Source organism: Lonchura striata, chromosome 2 (genome assembly GCF_046129695.1).
Source record: "Lonchura striata isolate bLonStr1 chromosome 2, bLonStr1.mat, whole genome shotgun sequence".
NCBI lineage: Eukaryota > Metazoa > Chordata > Aves > Passeriformes > Estrildidae > Lonchura > Lonchura striata.
The window spans coordinates 35,219,510-35,236,719 of NC_134604.1; the positions used below are offsets into that span (position 1 = coordinate 35,219,510).

Here is a 17,210-nt window from a genome sequence, read left to right on the forward strand (position 1 = left end):
GAAGGAAGTGTTGCTAATGAAGGGTAAAGCAGTGCGAATGATTTGAAAATCTTATTCTTGGGGAGAAAAAAATGAATGGAAAAAGTGTCCAGTTGGAGAAACAAAATTAAGGAGCTCAGCCTCTTTTTGGGATGTGGGATGCATTTGTTAATGGACATGAGGGACTGAATCTTTGAAGAAACACTAGAGACCCATTGACAGTCATCTGTTGCCAGTCATTGTGTGTTAGAAGTGATGAATGGCAGTCCTGGCAACCAAAATCAGCCTGTGGAAGTTTGAAGCTGGGGTCTGCATCCGCTAAAGCATGTCTTCCTTCTGTCTTGGGCTACAGGAGATTATGGGGGTAAAAAGTAGGTGACAGTATTTTAGGGAGCAAACTGCTCCATTATGTATTATGCTTGAGGAGCACATGTGCAAATCCTGCCCTGTTAAATGCTCATTGTCATATTTAATTGGAAGGAGGTGGCAGTCAAAAAATTGGAGGAGTGCAGTAGGAAGCTTTTTGGTGCACTGAGGGAGCTGGGTGAGTCACGTTCATGTAAGCATTCCCAAAGGGTTGAAACCCTCTGTTTTTCATATAAACTTTAAATAGGATCATGAATTCACTGGGATCATGTCAAAAGAGTAGAGCTGCAAGTAGAAGCATTTACAGATCATGCGCTTAGAGACCAATTTCAAAATACATCTCCATATGCCAGTTTCAAGTCTGAGATGAAATTTTACAGCCAAGTCATTAGGTAATTATATGTATGAAATAATTCACACCTTACTAGATAAGCTTGAATCTATCAATTGGAACAAACTGTTGGATGCTTTACACCCAGTGTTAAAATATCTGCTGATTTTAGAGTTGACTGAATTTACTTTTACCCAATAATCCTTAGAGCACAAGGGTGGCTTATGTTACACCATATTAATGTGTTAATTTCCTCTTGAGAAGGTATTTAATTTGTTCTTAAAGGATGTTTGGAAGTTGTCTGTTTCATATAATCTATAGTTTGATAAACTTGTCTGACTGTTTGGCTATTGGACCAAACCTCAGTACGGAGAAAACCTGAAGGTTCTAGCAGAGCCTGTAAATGCAAATCAAATTTGTTTTGTGCACACGTGTTTGCTCAGAGTGAGTTAAAACCTTCGACACAGTTCTAAGTGCTCTGGAGACTTTATTTTAAAATGCTGTATCCATCAGGACTTTAATAGTTGGGGGAGAGTTGATTGCTCTCTGACCACATATCTGATTCACTATGGATTTTGTAACTTTGGTAGCAGTGACCTCATTTTGGCAGAATAATATGTGTCATTTACTGAGCATCTCACTGCTCCAACAATCATGGGAATATTAGGGTTATAACCTGAGTAATTTATGGAAGAGAGATGACTCTTAAATAATCTTTTATTTTCTTGGAAAGGCTTATTTTATTAAAAACATATTTTAGCTCTGAGTGAGAATGAGAGATCCTCAGCAAAGCACCCAGGGGAGATTGTGCTGTCCAGTGTGATGAAAAGGTGAATTGTAATGTATGGGTGTCTAGACATTTCCTCTTGTTGCTGTCAACAGTCCAGTTGGCTGTATTTTTTTTTCCAGTGAATAGGAGCATTGATTTTCCTCTCCCTTTGGCCAGAGCTTTCATTTTACATATCTTACCCCTTCTGAATCTCTTTCTCTCTTCCTCCCTCTTTTTTTTCTCTCTCTCTTCCTCTATCTGGAAGAGAGGGAAGCCCGTAAGAGCTGACAGCAAGCTTTCTAACTCAGAATGATTCATGTAAAACACCTGAAAGGCAAGCTCTGCACCAGCATCACTGCAAGAAAGGTAGGGCTGTGGGGGCTTAAACAGTCTGTAAAACTCCAAGCAGAACATAGAGAACATGAGATAAATAGATTAAGACTTTGAATCTGTCAATGATGTAAGAAAAGTTTGGGAGAGAATTTTAGGACTGTTTAAGCTCTGTTGTTAATCGTGCTTTATTTTAATTAAAAGTTTAATGTATTTTTCCTAGGTGGGGAAAAAAAGGTTTCCCTACAAAGCTTTGAATAATGTATATAATGTAGGGTTTTTTCCACGGGTGGTAAACTATAATTATATCACTGTTGTGCTGACAGATCCACGTGCATGTGTAAATATGCAAATCCCAGTTCTTTCCCCTGACTGATTATTTTCTGCTGTAGCTAAAGTTCGCCTTATCCAGCTGTTATTTATATTCACTTCCCAAATCCGAATCTGACCCAGTAATTCTGAGCAATTGTAACTGTGACGCACGAGTTCTCACACACACCTTCATGTTTCAATCATGCACTTCCAGCAATGTGTGTTTGTAGGAATCATGCTCTTAATAAAACCCCCTACAACCCAAAGCAGTTGTTTTGGCAGAGAAGTGACAGCACTGTGATAGATGGGCCCGATAGTTGTGTGTTATGTGCTTGCTCTGAGTTAGTAGCGAAGAGGAGGGAGAGAGCGAGTGAAAGGGGGGAGGAAAAAAAAGACAGGGAAGGAGAGAGCGGGAGGGAGAGAGATTGAGAGAGAGAGAGAGCGAGAGAGAGGCTGAGAGAGAGAGAGACTTGGCAAGGGAAATCTTATGGGTATACTGAAACAGCAGATCAGAATTGTGAAACCAGAGCTAGGGCTGAAATGTGATGCTTTTGCTCTTTTGTGCTTGTTGTGGTTCTCATCTTCCCATTTAGAGGGCTGCATACTATTCAACAGCATATTTTGATCTCAGATTGAACAATGCAGCAATCAAGCCTGATAAGCCACCTGGAAGTTTTGCTTGAGACGATTTCTAGTGGGTTTACTGATCCCTGTGAGCATCATGACTGCCTTTAGCATTGTGGAGGAGGACTCGAGTTTCTTATGAGGGCCCCACTTGGAAAAGCCGGCTGTGCAGATTCAAGCCTCCGGTTCTGTTCATGCTATTCAAAAGCCTTTCCTCACCCTTGCTGATTTATTTTTATGATTTACATACACTCCTGTGGAGATTTACAGAATGGATTGTCTGTGCATTGTCACGACCAAGGTAGGACTGGAAACATTGCTGTTCTATGTACATATTTCTCTGCTATTTTTCTGTTCCTGTAATTAAATAGATTGAGCATGTACTGTGTCAGGTTGCAAGATAAAGTGATGAATAAGCTTTGCTTCCATGAGCATTTTGTTCTCTTTATCTGTAGATTATGCAGTTTGTTTCTATATGACTTCCTAAATGATATGTTTTTTACTTATTTTTGACTAGCAGAATGAAAAGAATTTCATATTTTATCTTAGCCTATGCTTGTGTCTATTAATAACTCTAGCAACTAGAGCACTTTCAGAATACATCGTATGCTGCACATATTTTCTCAGCTTATCAGTTTATTCTTTAAACTAAAGAATAATAAAGAAAGGGGTATTATATGGGTCCTAGGATTTTAAGGAGGCCAATCAGATGTAGTTTAGATAGTCATGGTGTTTCTGATTGGAGAGATGTAAGTTTCTTGTGGCTTATTGTGGCTTTTTTTGGAAAAAAACCCCCATAGATTACTTTGCTTCTCTAGGCCTGAAAAATTAAAATTGCTAGGTCCCAATTCAGCACTCTTATACTGCTTTTAGATCTAGCTGGACTGTTTGGAAACAGTCCTTCTAAATAATTTCTTTCGAACATGAATGTGGACAATATCTTTTCCACAACAGCGGCATCAGGCTGAGGACCAGGGTTAGGGACACTTGCCAACCTAAAGATCTGGTGTAGGGATAAGGTGAATGATTCCTTGAGACATCTTCAAACTTACCAAACCAAGTTAATATTAAATGATAGGGCAATGATAAGGGAACTCCCCTTCTGTTGCTACAGGGCAGGCAGCTCAGCGCATGCTTGCAGCCGCTTTTGCACGTGGTGGTGGTGGTGGGATTTGTAAGGAGCAGTTAACAGGGGGCATCCAGCTTTGGGGTTCAGCACAGTGTTCCTTGTTCTGCCTTATTTTTGATGAAATTCATCATTTCCACAGGACTTGCAAAATGCCTAGGGTGGCCAGAACACCTGAAGGCTGCACAAATGATGAGGCAAAGCAGGGGTTAGCACTGCTATCATCACTGCTGTCATTTTTTGCGTCACAGCTGTGCAGAATGGGGATGCCAATCTGTAACGTGGAGAAGGGCAGGAAGATATACCCTGGGCACTCATGGGCAGCAGAGGGGGGTGGTGGGTGGCCTCTGTAGAGAGCAGGGAGCGCAATGGAGCTATAGAAACAGATGCTAGCTGTCATTCCCATCTTGCTGATGGAGAAACCCATATGGGAAGAGAACAAGAGGTGAATGAGGCCACAGAAGAAGGATAAATTGGAGGAGGTTGTGGCTTCCTTCACTTCCTGTTCTTTCCAGGTCTTCCTGGCTCCCACAAGCTGTGCTGAATCTGAGACTATATCCTCAATCAGCCCTGGTGCAGAGCAGGGGCACCTGTTGATGCAATACTATTGAAAGGCTCTCAACAATGGAGGTGCAGCACTGCTGAACAAAGCTGAGATGCAGGATCACGGTAAACATCAAGTTTTTACATGCCCTAGTGTTGCTTTCCAGTTCAAAAGGTTGCAAAGAAGAGCTGTGATTAGCTCTACTTCTGCATGTCTTGTTGTGCAGTGGGGATCTACAATTGCATCCATGCTTCAGCTAGAGGCTGTGGGATGGAGGTGTGTAGAAATTGGATTTAGGGACAGGGGAATAAGTTAAGTTTTAAGATGGTATAATTGGAAGAGAACATGTCCCAGTACCTTTTATTTTTTTTTTTTTATATATGTCAAGAGACATCACTTATTTATTTTATGAATTGGTGTTGAAAGTTTTCCACTGAATATTTTCCCAGGGCCTTCTGGGAAATAACAAACATGGATTCACTGCCAGCTCACTACTGCTGCTGCCTTGAGCAGGGCTCCCAACTCCATCTACACACATTTTTTCTTTCAGCTTTTCTGTCTCTTGAATTCAGCACTGAGTGTCTGAAATTATCTGAAAATTAACCATGTGAGTGAGCCTCAAATATTCAACTTCAGATATTTGGTCTTTACTGCCAATGTTGGTGTTGGAATGAGATACAATGTGAATTGTACATGGCTTTCTATTTGCAGGCATGTGGAAACAACATAATATCATACGTAATTGAGCTGAATAATGGCAAAAGTCTAGTTTCAGAACACTTTCATATTGCAACAGCTTGAAACTAAAGAAGTTAGTGATTTGCTCATCTTATTTTGTGCCATATTTAAATAGCTGGATTACTGCTGTGTTGGTCCATAATCTGATTTTGCTGGCTTTATTTTTATTGGAGTAACTCTTCTTCCTTTAAAGCACTAAGTTTTTTATCTGTTTATGCCAATTTTCACTAGCATAATAAGAGCAGACCTTTTTCAGAAAATTTTTTATTTTTAAAAAATCATTTTGATAAGCATGAATTAAGTCTACGTAGCAACAGTGTGATCATTTTTGACCTCAGATCTATTAAGTGTCTTTAATTGCTGTGTCATTTGTCTGATTTATGCAGATAATTGCCATTCCTTGTCTTGAAAAAGTGGATCTTGATGTCAGAGGGAATAAATACATCAGGTTTATTCTTCAGATCTTAAGTAATAAAAATGGAGTAAAAGATAAATACCTTTTAAACTGCAGAAGATGAACACTGTTCAAAGAGTTGATATTTTTGACACTTGGTCATTAAATTTAATCTGGGATTTTTTGTATTTTCACGTTATAGAAAATTACATAAATGTTGTGGTGGAGTGAATGTGCCCTTATACATTACGTTCAATGGAAGTACAGATCAGGCTTTGAACTCTGTGTGGTAAAAGATGGCATCTAATAAAATTAATTTCCTATATACCTTGCCAAATCTTAAATCCTACTGATGTTTTTTCAGCCAAAGCGTAAAGTATGTTTAAGATAGATTTAAGATATTAATTTGTACAAATTCTTCCTCTTTTTATTTCCTTTGTTTTTCCATGCAGTTCTGAACACAGGGCTACACAAATGCTGAATCAGTCAAGGACAGCTTCTTATGGTTGTCCTGGTTTGTTTTAGTTCATCATGTTCCCAGCATAGCATCTTTCCTTTACTGTCACATAAAGCATGTTAATTGGTGGCATTATTTTATCATTAGAAAGAATTCAGTATAAATTGAGCTTAGGTTGAGCCTTCATCCCAGCAGAAGCACCAGGAGTTTTTGAAAGGGAAGAGCATTCCCACTGTGCTTCCCAACAGTCGAAGGCAACATGCTGTCCTCTCCTGTAGGTACCAGCTCTCCTTCCATCCTTCTGCCTTTTACAGACTTGTGAATACAATAGGAGCTGCCAGTGGTGAAAAAGGAAAATAAATAGCTCAATGTTCCTCACTGCAATGGGGGCTGCTCCCCTGGAATCCCCAGTTCTTGGTATTAGGTGGTGTAGAAAAGATATTTAGCTTTCATTGGGAAAAAACCCAAAATTTTTCTGGCATTAGTTGCTAGAAAGGAGAGCTCAGAGGTGGCAACTCTGTGGGCTTAAAACCCAGAAGGCCAATGGCAAGGCTAGCTAAATAGCTTTTCTCAGGAGAGAGATTTTAAAGCTTCCTGCGCAATGTAGACTAGGGCAATGTAGACTAGTGGTTTAGTATCCTTAATATCAGTAACGTCCCTAAGAACTATCAGTGTTGAACTATTTTGTTTGGGAGTTGTATTTTGAGGTTTGCTTAAAATCTCAGATTTTAACACCTGAATGCTTCTGTGTTTTGAGAAGACGTACACAAAGAAGAGACACCACTTAAATAAGCCAAATTTATTCAAGTTCTCAGCACTGAGCATGGCAGCAATAGGATTCCTGTGTCCCAGAACTGTGTCTTTCAGTTTGTAAAACAGAGAATTTACCTTCAGAACTAGGGAGAACACTCAGCTTGAATTTGGCTTTTTAGCTACAAAAATAAATTCCTGCCATCAAAATATTGAAAATTCTGCAACATTTACTTAATTTTAGACATTCTTGTTGTTAGTTTCCAGTTAAGTAGAGATTTATACCAGATTACTCACTAGACAGGTCTTACATTTAATTTAATTGTTACTGACCCCTGGGGAGCAATTAATTGAAAATGTGATTATTCACATGACTGGAAAATGGGGAAAAAATTGTTGGTGATTTGGTTTGGTTTGGTTTTGGGTTTTGTGTGTCTTAATAAAAGGCCAGGTTCATTCCACTAGTGAAGAAGTTCAGCATTTTGTTTTCATTTTTGTAGCTTTTACAAGTTCTGTATTAGTCTAATTTGAAAAATTAACAATCTCCTTTCATGGCTGCCATTTTCTAAGCACCATCCAGCACCTTTTCTAAGAATTTAATTCACACATTTAAAACAATGAAATAAAGACAGAAGGAAACCCCCCTTATTTTGTATTGATGCTGGGAAGAAAAGCAGTAAGCTTGTTTATGCTGTTAACCCATCCTGCATGTGTACAATTTTCAATGACAAGGTTGCCAGGAGCCAGCAACATCTGTCTATCTTATTTTCTTCTGCTCATCCAGCCATATATATGGAACAGGGGACACCATTATGTGCACTTGAGGCAAAATGCTGAACAAATATGTGATCAGAACTCACAATATGCATGATGGTCATGGAAAATAAGAAGTTACACTGGTCAGTGACAGGACAAATATTTGGCTTATACCCTGGGTGTGCTATGACTTTTCTGTAGGTCTCTCCCACTCCACACACCCATCACCCCACTTTGTAACATGAAGTTAAGTGTAAAGCAGAGGAGAGCTATAAAATTTGTCTGGCTAGTTCACTTTGAAACTACATTCAGTATATTATTATAAATCCCTGTTGATACTATGCTGTGTTTGGGAAATGTAGGAGCAGGTCTTGTATCCCAGTAGGATACTGTGGATTTTCCAAGTGAGAAGGAAAACATCATTCATCATTTAGCCTACAAAACTGGCTCCCAAAACCAACTCAGTTGTCTGGAGGGTGTTCTTAGGACATGGCTGAAGAATGGAAAAATGTGCAGATGGCACCACTGGGGTGACCTCACTATTTGAGCTTTAGAGTGGCAGCAGAAGCAGTTCTAAGCTGCTCTGAGTAGGGCAGAATGGTCGATGAGATCAGGTCATCTGCTGGAGATGAGGAGCAGGTCCACACACTGTGTTCTAGCTGCTGGTTCCCCTTTGCAGATGAATCCACTAGAAGGTTCAGTTGAATTACTGATTATTTGGGCCTGATACTCATGGAAATAGCTATTAGTTAGAACATTTATTTATGCTGAGGTGACTTTGTCATAGGCCTGTTGTCCCATCCCTTCTCCCCTGTTTATGTTAATTTGAAAAATACTCAATACAGAGATTTTAAAAAGGCATATACTCAAAGAATAAGGTCCAGTTTGTTTTGTGGGACTTCTTGAAAGGTAAGCTGTATGTGTCTGAGAGGCTGTAGATCAGTCCCAAAATTAGGAAATGATGAAGCTCGATATAGATACTGAGGTTAACCAATGCCTCAGGTGTTACAAATTAGTATAATCTTACCAAAACTAACCGAGCTGTAGAGAGGATTTGATTTAAATGTACCTGGATATGAAACAAACAAAAAAATGCACCACATTTTTGTGCCTGCATATTGTTAATAGATCTGGGCAACATTCGTTTTTTCTTTCCAAGACTCCAGGCTTTGAATCATTGCAGTTTGGAGTCATAAACTGGGTAGCTAAGGTTTTTTTTGGTTTTTTTTTTTTTTTTTGTGCTGAATTTCCTGGCTATAACAAACCGAAAACAAAGGAAACATAATGATTTCTCCCCCAGTGATTCATATTTAGCAAAAAGCAAAATCTTTTTCTATAGTCATTATTAGGTGCTGATGAGTACTTCAAACTGTGGTGTTTTCCTGCCAGACCCTAAAAGTGTAATAGTGCTAAATCCATAAAATTTACATGTAATTTAGTAAAGTCTATTCTAAAGTGGTACTTGAGGACAGCTTTGATGACTATGGGCTGGCTGCTGGCTAAATTACACAGGCTTAGAAGAGTAGGAAGATCCTTTTCATTGATTATCATTGATCTTAGCTGGAGAACAGGCTCAGGGATGTTTGACAGATGGGGAGTGTATCTGAGTGTTTATTTCAAATCTTTATTTACCAATGTTAAATTTTGGAACAAATATTGTGAGCCTCTAGCGTTTGGATTTAAGACATTATGAATGTAAACTGATGAGACACATGTTGTGTTTTCTAGAAAAATAAAATCATTTGGGGGGGGAATTTCAAGAAAATTACACACCAATGTGCACTGCATATGTAATGTCTGGTAATTATATCTTGTCAAAATCTCAACTTTTTCCTCCTTTATTCTTTAGAAATGTGATAATAGTCCCTTTTCCCTTGTAGTTAATTATAAATTTCAGGAAGAATTAGGTCTGTAAAATGTCTTCTTCCCTTCTTCCCCCTCCCTTGGTCTCTATGGCAGCAGCAGGAATGGAAGGGAATTACTTTGATCTCAATTTCTGGGTGACACTTCATTTCTTCTGAGCACTGATCTTGTTTAGTGCAACTGAAATTTTCAATAGATTTCATTAGATTATGATTTGGTGATTTTAGAGAGATGTCTTTATTGAGACTGGTTATGAGCTATTAAAGGAGAAGGGTGATATTTTTTCATAAATCTATGAAGAGCTATATAAACTGAGGGCAGAAAATGTTCAATTAGTGGATATGGCTGGGGCTCAATACTGCACAGCAGTGGAGAGCTGCAGAGGTGAGGCAAGGTGGAAGAAGACACTGAGCAAGAAAACGGAAACAAGAGAGCTTGCTGCTGCCTCAATAATAGTGCTGCTTAATGGTAGCAGAGTTATATACATCCTTAGCAGGTCCTTTTTCTGATATTTGGAGGACCTGGATGAAGGTGGGAAGATAACTTCCCAGTGCTAAGGTGAGGTGCATTTTTATGCATTTCGCATAGCTGGAAAAGCAGAAAAGATCTGTCTTGTGGCTCTTGTTCTCAACATAAACATGTATTTCTTTTCTGTGTTAATCTGTTTGATACTGCTGTGCAAATTCGTTTCTGTGTCCATTCACCTGATGCAAGACTTCTGGAAAATGAGAAGATAATGTGCAGTCAAGGATAACGGAATCGTTATTTATGAGTGAATCATTAGGCCAGGGGTATGGCCTGGTATGTTGCTATGTTTTGCTCAATCTGAGACCTCTAGTTGAGATCTACAATTTTCATATCTCCAAAGCATCAGAGAAGATAATTTGGAAGGACGTGTAGGAGTAGCTGAGAATGTTCCACTGGGATTGACTTCAGACAATGCTTTTGTTACTAGAGACCTCACTCAAAGACTTGAACACAATTTCTTTTATTTGTATTCCTAGCCATTTCAGTGGATACTGAAATGGAATATGACTTGTGACTTTTGACTTTCATCAGCAATATCTTCTCTGAGAGAGAATATTAAGTCAGATCTTAGAGAGTCCTGATGTTCAATGAGCCCTGAACCTTTATATTCCTAAATATCCTCTCTGGATTTTGTTCCATCTTCCTGTAGAGCTAAGATCTGCCTCTGAATGTGTCTCCAGACAGAATCATGTTAATATTTGGCCATCCAAATTTGGTATTGATATTGGTATTTTGTGTATATAAAAATCTCTCCCTGCCTATGAGAAAATGGCAATAAGATATACCTACTTGCTCCTGAAGTCACTCAACACAAAAAAGGAGTTTTTCCTTGAAATCTTACCCGTAGCTTGCTGAGGTGCAGTTGCATCTCTGTTTCCTGAAACCTCTCTTATGCAGTGCTACAAAGCTCTCACCTTCCATATGCAAAGCTCTCACCTTCAATATTCAGTGTGCAGTTATTTCCCTCTGCAATATTGCTGTGGGCAGTGATGCGCTACCACTCTGTATTGTGTTAATGCATTTCCAAATGCATTATACTGATGTTCCTAAATAGTGCTGGTAGCAGTCATTTATTTTAACACCTGACTGAGAAAAGCATGTAAGAAAAAAAGCTTGCTTAAGGGTTGCTTGCTAGGAAGGCAGGTGTTGTGCATGGACTCTGAAGGGCTTGCAGCCTTGTTTTTTTTTTTATCCTGAGATTGGTGCCTTTCTGTCTGCTGGTTACCCCTGGGGTCTGCATTTCTGAAAGTTTGATAAACCTATAGGTTTTGGGAATTACCTGTGTCAGGGCCTCCAGAGAAGAAACTACACTTCTCTAGCTGAATGTGGTGGTAGCATCTCTGACTTTGGTCATTGTTTCATTGCTTCCTGAATGTATCGTTGCTGTGCAATTTATCAAGCGTTTGAAGTGTCAATCCAGAAAAAAACCTGTGAATGATGCTGAATTCAGCAATGAGAATTAAATTATTCTTTTGTGTCCCAAAGTCTCTTTATACAAAAATTACACAAGCTGAAGATCTTATTGTGTATTTTTAAGGCTTTGATTTCAGTAAGCTGTGATAAAGTTCTTGCCTGGATGGCTGTGTCTGTCACTGTGCTGGAGATGTCTCAAGGGTGAAGCCTAGTGCAGGAGGCTGAGTATCCTCAAAGAAAGGGAGTGGAGCAAGACTCTGGAAATCACTCATTTATGAGCTATGGAGAATCAGCCCCTTCTCTTTCCATTAAAGATAGAGAAAACTTTTATTGGAATGTATTCTTCCAAACAGCAGGGCAAGGTATATTTGCATATGACTATTGGCAAACATGAAAAACAAACTTGAGGTGCTTCTTCCTCCCTTGAAGGCTGTTTGAAGAAAGAAGGTTTTAAACTATGGATTCTCATAACTTTTGAGATTTTTACCTTTTCAGTGTAGTGGTGGGCAAAGGTCTGTAGTTTTTTTTTTGCTTATGTAACTCCTAAGCTGAGGAAAATGTTAGCAGCAATAATCAAATTGAATTAATTCCTTCTACAGCCTGTAAATATTTGCCAATGTATTTATTTCTATGCTTACTTGTATTGCCTATGCCTGCAGAATACTTTAGGCAGTGTTGACTTTTTGGCTATTTTTTAAAATTGGTTTCTCTACATGTGACATATTGGTGCTTTTGGCTATTAAAAAAGCCCTGAGCGTTTAGGATGAAAAGTGTTACTAGCAGCTGATATATAACCTTACATTGAAGACTTGTTTCAATTAAGTGAGTTTCTAAGGTATGAAAGGTGTGACAAGCATTGTTTTTTACACAAGACGGAAAGAAGTGATCATTCAGACAAGAATGAGCTGTGATTTAAAAAAATAATCCGACTTCAAATCTCCAAAAAGCTGTAGAAGAAAGGTGTTCAGTCCTTGCCCTTGAACTACATGCATTTCTCAGACAGCACCAGCGCAATGTCATGTTACCAGCACAGTAATTCAAATATCCAGCTGTGAAAGGCCAAGCGCTGCAGGTCACTCTACATCTCAGAGGAACAACCAGCACAACTCTTGCCCTGAAAAATTGGGAACTCTGTAGAACTGCTGCCTCTGAACAATTCCCAGTTACTGCCATCTCTGACTTTTAAATATGCACAAGTGCCAGGGGATTCTAGGTGTTGGGACAATTTAGGTATGAATCTCAAAGACAAGAGTACTTGAAGAGAATAAGCCCCTCCTGCTATGAGATTTGGAGCTTATATTTTGCAGAAGTTTCCTCTTAAAAATGTGAGGAATCTTTCTGAGGAGTCTCCTGACAAAGTTATACATAGTTTCCTCTGTAAGATCAGGCTTTTAGATGAGAAAAATGTTTTCAGTCCAAAGCACATTATTAATTTCTTTGCCTTTAACTTGCCTTGGAACAAAGAATGAAAGTGTACAATTGTTAAAGTAAAACATAATTACTACTGTTTCATGACATCTTTTTAATCAGAATTCGATTATTTTTTTATTATTTTGATAGGATTACACTGTTTGCTATTGCATTCATCCCTTCTTTACAGGAGATAACATACCTGCAGGATTCTGATGCCATAGTAGTAGATAGCAGTGACTTTTTCAAATCCTTTTAAACAGGACTTTCTAAACTTTCATCTAAAAATACAATAAATCTCTTGCTTGCTAGCTGTTTTTTGGAATATTTATTGAAGTTGTCTAATTGAAAATGTTAAAGATAACCAGTGTTAAGTTGTGGAGAATACAAAGTTAAATCTGATATCCACATTTTTTTCTTTTCTTTTTTTTTTTTTTTTTAACTTGTAGAAGTAGTACTGTACTGCTTTACAAATGTTAACTTTTTGGAGATAAAGAACAAAGCACTAGTAGTTTTAAAATTAGATTCAAAACTGAAAATTGTTTGAAATCTAATAATTAGTGTTTGCAGAGCTTTCTCTCCTTTACTCTCAGCATGGGAAAAAGAAAGGTGCAATGTAGCTGCTTGTGATATATCGGGCTTAAAACAAAAAGAAGAAAGCTTTTTTTTTCCACTACTTCCAGCTTCAGGGAAATACCTGGTTACAAGAGTCCTCCAATTCAGGGAGCTAAATAATAGTTTGACTCTTATGTGAAGTGCTGAGAGTAATGGTGGCAGACACCAGAATTTATTCTGAACTTTTCTTCAGGGAGTCTGACCCAATCTGTTGTGCAATTTATTCTGATGGGCTCCAAACCTTGGCTGAAATGTAATTGAAACACAGCAAATGCAAGGGAAATTGCAGGAAGATCAGCCTGAAGGCCTGATGGTTGCATCTTGCACTGCCATGTAGAATGTTAGACTTTAAATTAACCCCTCACTCTTTTTGTTTTGCAAAGTTTCAGGGAACTGCAGAAGTCTTGGGTACCTGCTCAAGTTCTCCAGGGACCCACCTGGGGAGCAAGCAGAGCATTCTGCTCAGAAAAGAAACATGCCATAAAAATTTGGGGCATACTTACTCTTCCTAGAAAATAGCCCTGATGGGTGTTTCAGACTGCATCTATCACTGGTTCAAAGATGACATCGTGGAAAAAATGCAGCCTATCATGAAATGGGGGGGAAAAGCCAATCTCTACCTCCTGACTAACGCTCCGCCATTCTCTGAGTGTTCCACTGTGGAGGGAAGGCAGATGGCACATGTTTGGGGTTGAGAGTGGATGTGTTTCCATCCATGTAACCCAGAACTTCAATGCAAAATTAATAGAGAACTCAAGAGGCCTTTTTGGTCCTGCAAACTGCAGATAATTCTTCCTACATGACAGTGGAAAATGACTTTGTGAGGTGTGATGACTACGAGCAAACTCCTAGATGCTCCCTGTGGAATTGAGCCCATTGCGCCTAGAGATTGCAGCACGTACTGTGTTGTGTGTAATGCCATTTTCACTTATTTGCAGCAGAGCCATGGCAGATGCCCATCTCACAAATGCTCAGTCGAAACACCTGCCTGGATACCCATTCAGCACTCTACCGTAAGTTTGAGCCTTTTAATACAAAGATTTGAGGGACTGAATGGTAAGTCTCTGTGCTTGGAGTAGCCCTGGGCGGGTAAACATAATTAATGCATTTGAGAAAGAACAGTAATGAGTCCTACATCTAGACCAAGCTCCTTGGAAAGCCTAAACTGTTGACGTGTTGAGTTTTGGCTTAGCAGTGCTTCTCCAGGAATTTAGACTCTCTAGGAATTGAATGCATTCAACTTGGACCAGTGGGGATTGGTGAAAAGTGTGGTATAGTGTGATGATGGAGTGTGGAGTTACTGATGATTTCTATAACTGGGCCCCAGCTGAGTGTGGTGACTGGGAGCCATCCAGATCCAGGTGGTGATGCAAGGAAGGGGAGATGCATCTTTCCTTATCCACATTCTCATGGAAAAAAGACTGATGATTCCAAGTGCTTTACAGACTATTAACTGGGAATCTGCCCAGCATAGGTAACAACAGCTTTTGGGATGATGGATAATAAGCAAAACTTGGTCTGCTGAGTTTATAGGAAATTTTTGCTGTAAATGCTTTCCTCCTCTTGCAAATTAGATGACTTTAGTGAGATTTGCTTTTAACTATCAAAGACAGAGTGATATTTGAGAAGGAAAAAACCTAACTGCGGTCAAGTTGACACTGCTTTGATTTATATCTTGTCTCAGCGTGTATTGTAGATAGAGCCAAATCTTTGGGTGTTGGAAGTTAGAGGGGTGACTATGAGAGCTGTGATGATTTATTGCACCTAAGGAATTGGCAAGATTTCACTGACATTTCCGTTGGCTCTGGACCACAGCATGATGTTGGTCCACAGCTATCAACTTGTCACTTTTTATGAGTAGATGAATGAGAAACAAATTCAAGTTGTCACTCTCCCTCAGTCTCTCACTAATCTTGCAAGTGATTGTAAGCTCTGAGGTTTTGATTGTCTTTATATTATGTTAAAATTATTTATGTTATTGTTTATCTCTATGATAAGACCTGCTTAAAAATATCAATTGAACAGTTGAACTACCCAGTTTTTTACCAGGTGAGGATCTAGGTCAGTAGCTTTTTAACTCACTCTAATTATTAGTTTCCATTTTCAAACACTTTGGACTGACTTTGTGGTGTGATTTATGTTGTTCTTTGTTTATATTGTGTTTATATTAGATAAACAATATAGTATATTTGTTTGTGTTTATATTTATATTTTGTGGGTTTGTTGTTTTGTGTTTATATATAAACACACTATATAATTATATAGTGTTTATATAGGGTTGCAGTATGAGCACAAGAATGGTAGTGTGAGGCTTTGAGAACTGGAACTGTGCTGGACATTTGTGGCAAATCAAGAGCAATTGCACTCAATGCAACATCATGACCTAACTTTTTACATAGTGGCTTAAAATGCTTTGGACATTTTTTAGGGTACTTGTTTTTTAAACCATAAAAAACAAGTGTTTGAGTATTCTTTGCTTGTATTTTGTTGGATAACTACACATGCATAGTTAATATAGTGTCACAAAAAATGGTAAACTGAGGATTGAGCCTTGCTGTCTTGCTAAGCATGAGAAATTGTCTAAGATCAGAATAACTTCAAGTGTTATTTTTTAAAAACTGTTAGAGTGGAAACTGGTTTTGTGACCAATACTAGTCAATACCTTAATCAACAATATAGAGAGTGGGATTGTGTACCTCCAGCAAATTTGCAGATAGCACCAAGCTGAATGGTGCAGTTGTTATGCTGGAGGGAGGAGATGCCATCCAGAGGGAGTGTCACAGGCTAGAGACGTGCGCCAATGTGAACCTCATCAAGTTTAACAAGGCCAAGTGCAAGGTGCTGCACCACTCTGAGCCAAGATAATTATCAATGTCAGCACATACTGTGAGATCTGGGAGAAATGAATTAAGAGCAGCCCTGAGGAGAAGGAATTGGGGGTACTGGTGGATAAAAATTGGACATGAACTGACAATGCACACTCCCAGCCCAGAATGCCAATTATATCCTGGGCTTCATCCAAAGCAGTGTGGCCAGCAGAGTGAGGGAGGGGATTCTGCCCCTCAGCTCTGCTGTGGTGAGACCCCACCTGGAGTGCTGCACCCAGCTCTGGGATCCCGGCATAAGAAGGATGTAGACCTATTAGAGAAGGTCTAGAGGGGGCCAAGGAAATGGTCAGAAGGCTGGAGCACCTCTTCAGCAAAGACAGTGTTTGCCCTGGAGGAGAGAGGCCTTACCATGATGTTTTCCCATTTAAAGAAGGCTTATAAGGCAGACAGGGTCAAATTTTTTAATAGGATCTTTAACGACAGGACAAGGGGTCATATTTTTAATCTGAAGGAGGGTAGGGTTAGATTGGACATAAAAAAGAATTCTTTACTATGAGGTTGGTGAGACACTGAAACAGGTTGCCCAGAGAAGCTATGGATGCTTCATGCCTTCAGGTGCTCAAGACAAGGCTGGATGAGACTTTGGGCAACCTGCTCTAGTGAAAGGCATTCCTACCCATGGGTGGGGCTAGATGGTCTTTTAAGGTCTTTTCTAACCCAAACAATTCTGAGTCTATGAAAAAGAAACCAACCCAACTTTCTACTAGAATATATTTCAACCATTCACTTGGTTACTACTTTTTTGATTCTAGAGTACAACATGTGGTCCTTGAGGTAATTGCCTACTTGAAGCTTGTTATTATCTATGTTTTCTTGATTATAGAAGCTGAATGGAATGAAGGCAAATAAGTTGTAATTCCCAAGTACCTTCTCCTTCTTTTTTATCAAGCAATATTCTACGCAGCCAAACAGATTTTTCTGTCTGTCTTATCTGTATCACATATTTATAGGCACATTTTACTATACTTGAGTAGACTTATTTTCCTGGGAGACTAATGCAGACAGTTGGAGCAAATT

At 39.0% G+C, this 17,210-nt stretch overlaps 1 protein-coding gene across 16 annotated transcripts in view; it reads left to right on the forward strand.

Moving 5' to 3' along the window:
- The window catches only part of DLG2 (discs large MAGUK scaffold protein 2), a 989,662-nt gene that overhangs the window by 150,573 nt on the left and 821,879 nt on the right, over positions 1-17,210 (forward strand). For 10 of the 16 annotated variants that reach the window (XM_031505123.2, XM_031505124.2, XM_031505125.2 and 7 more), the window contains exon 6: positions 14,244-14,318. The exons of 2 other annotated variants lie outside the window; for them this stretch is intronic. In XM_031505123.2, coding sequence (XP_031360983.1) covers positions 14,244-14,318 — 75 coding nt within the window. Of the gene's footprint in view, positions 1-2,482; positions 3,013-14,243; positions 14,319-17,210 lie in introns of those variants that run through there. 4 more of the 16 variants (XM_021545058.3, XM_021545062.3, XM_021545061.3 and 1 more) reach the window with 4 other exon arrangements.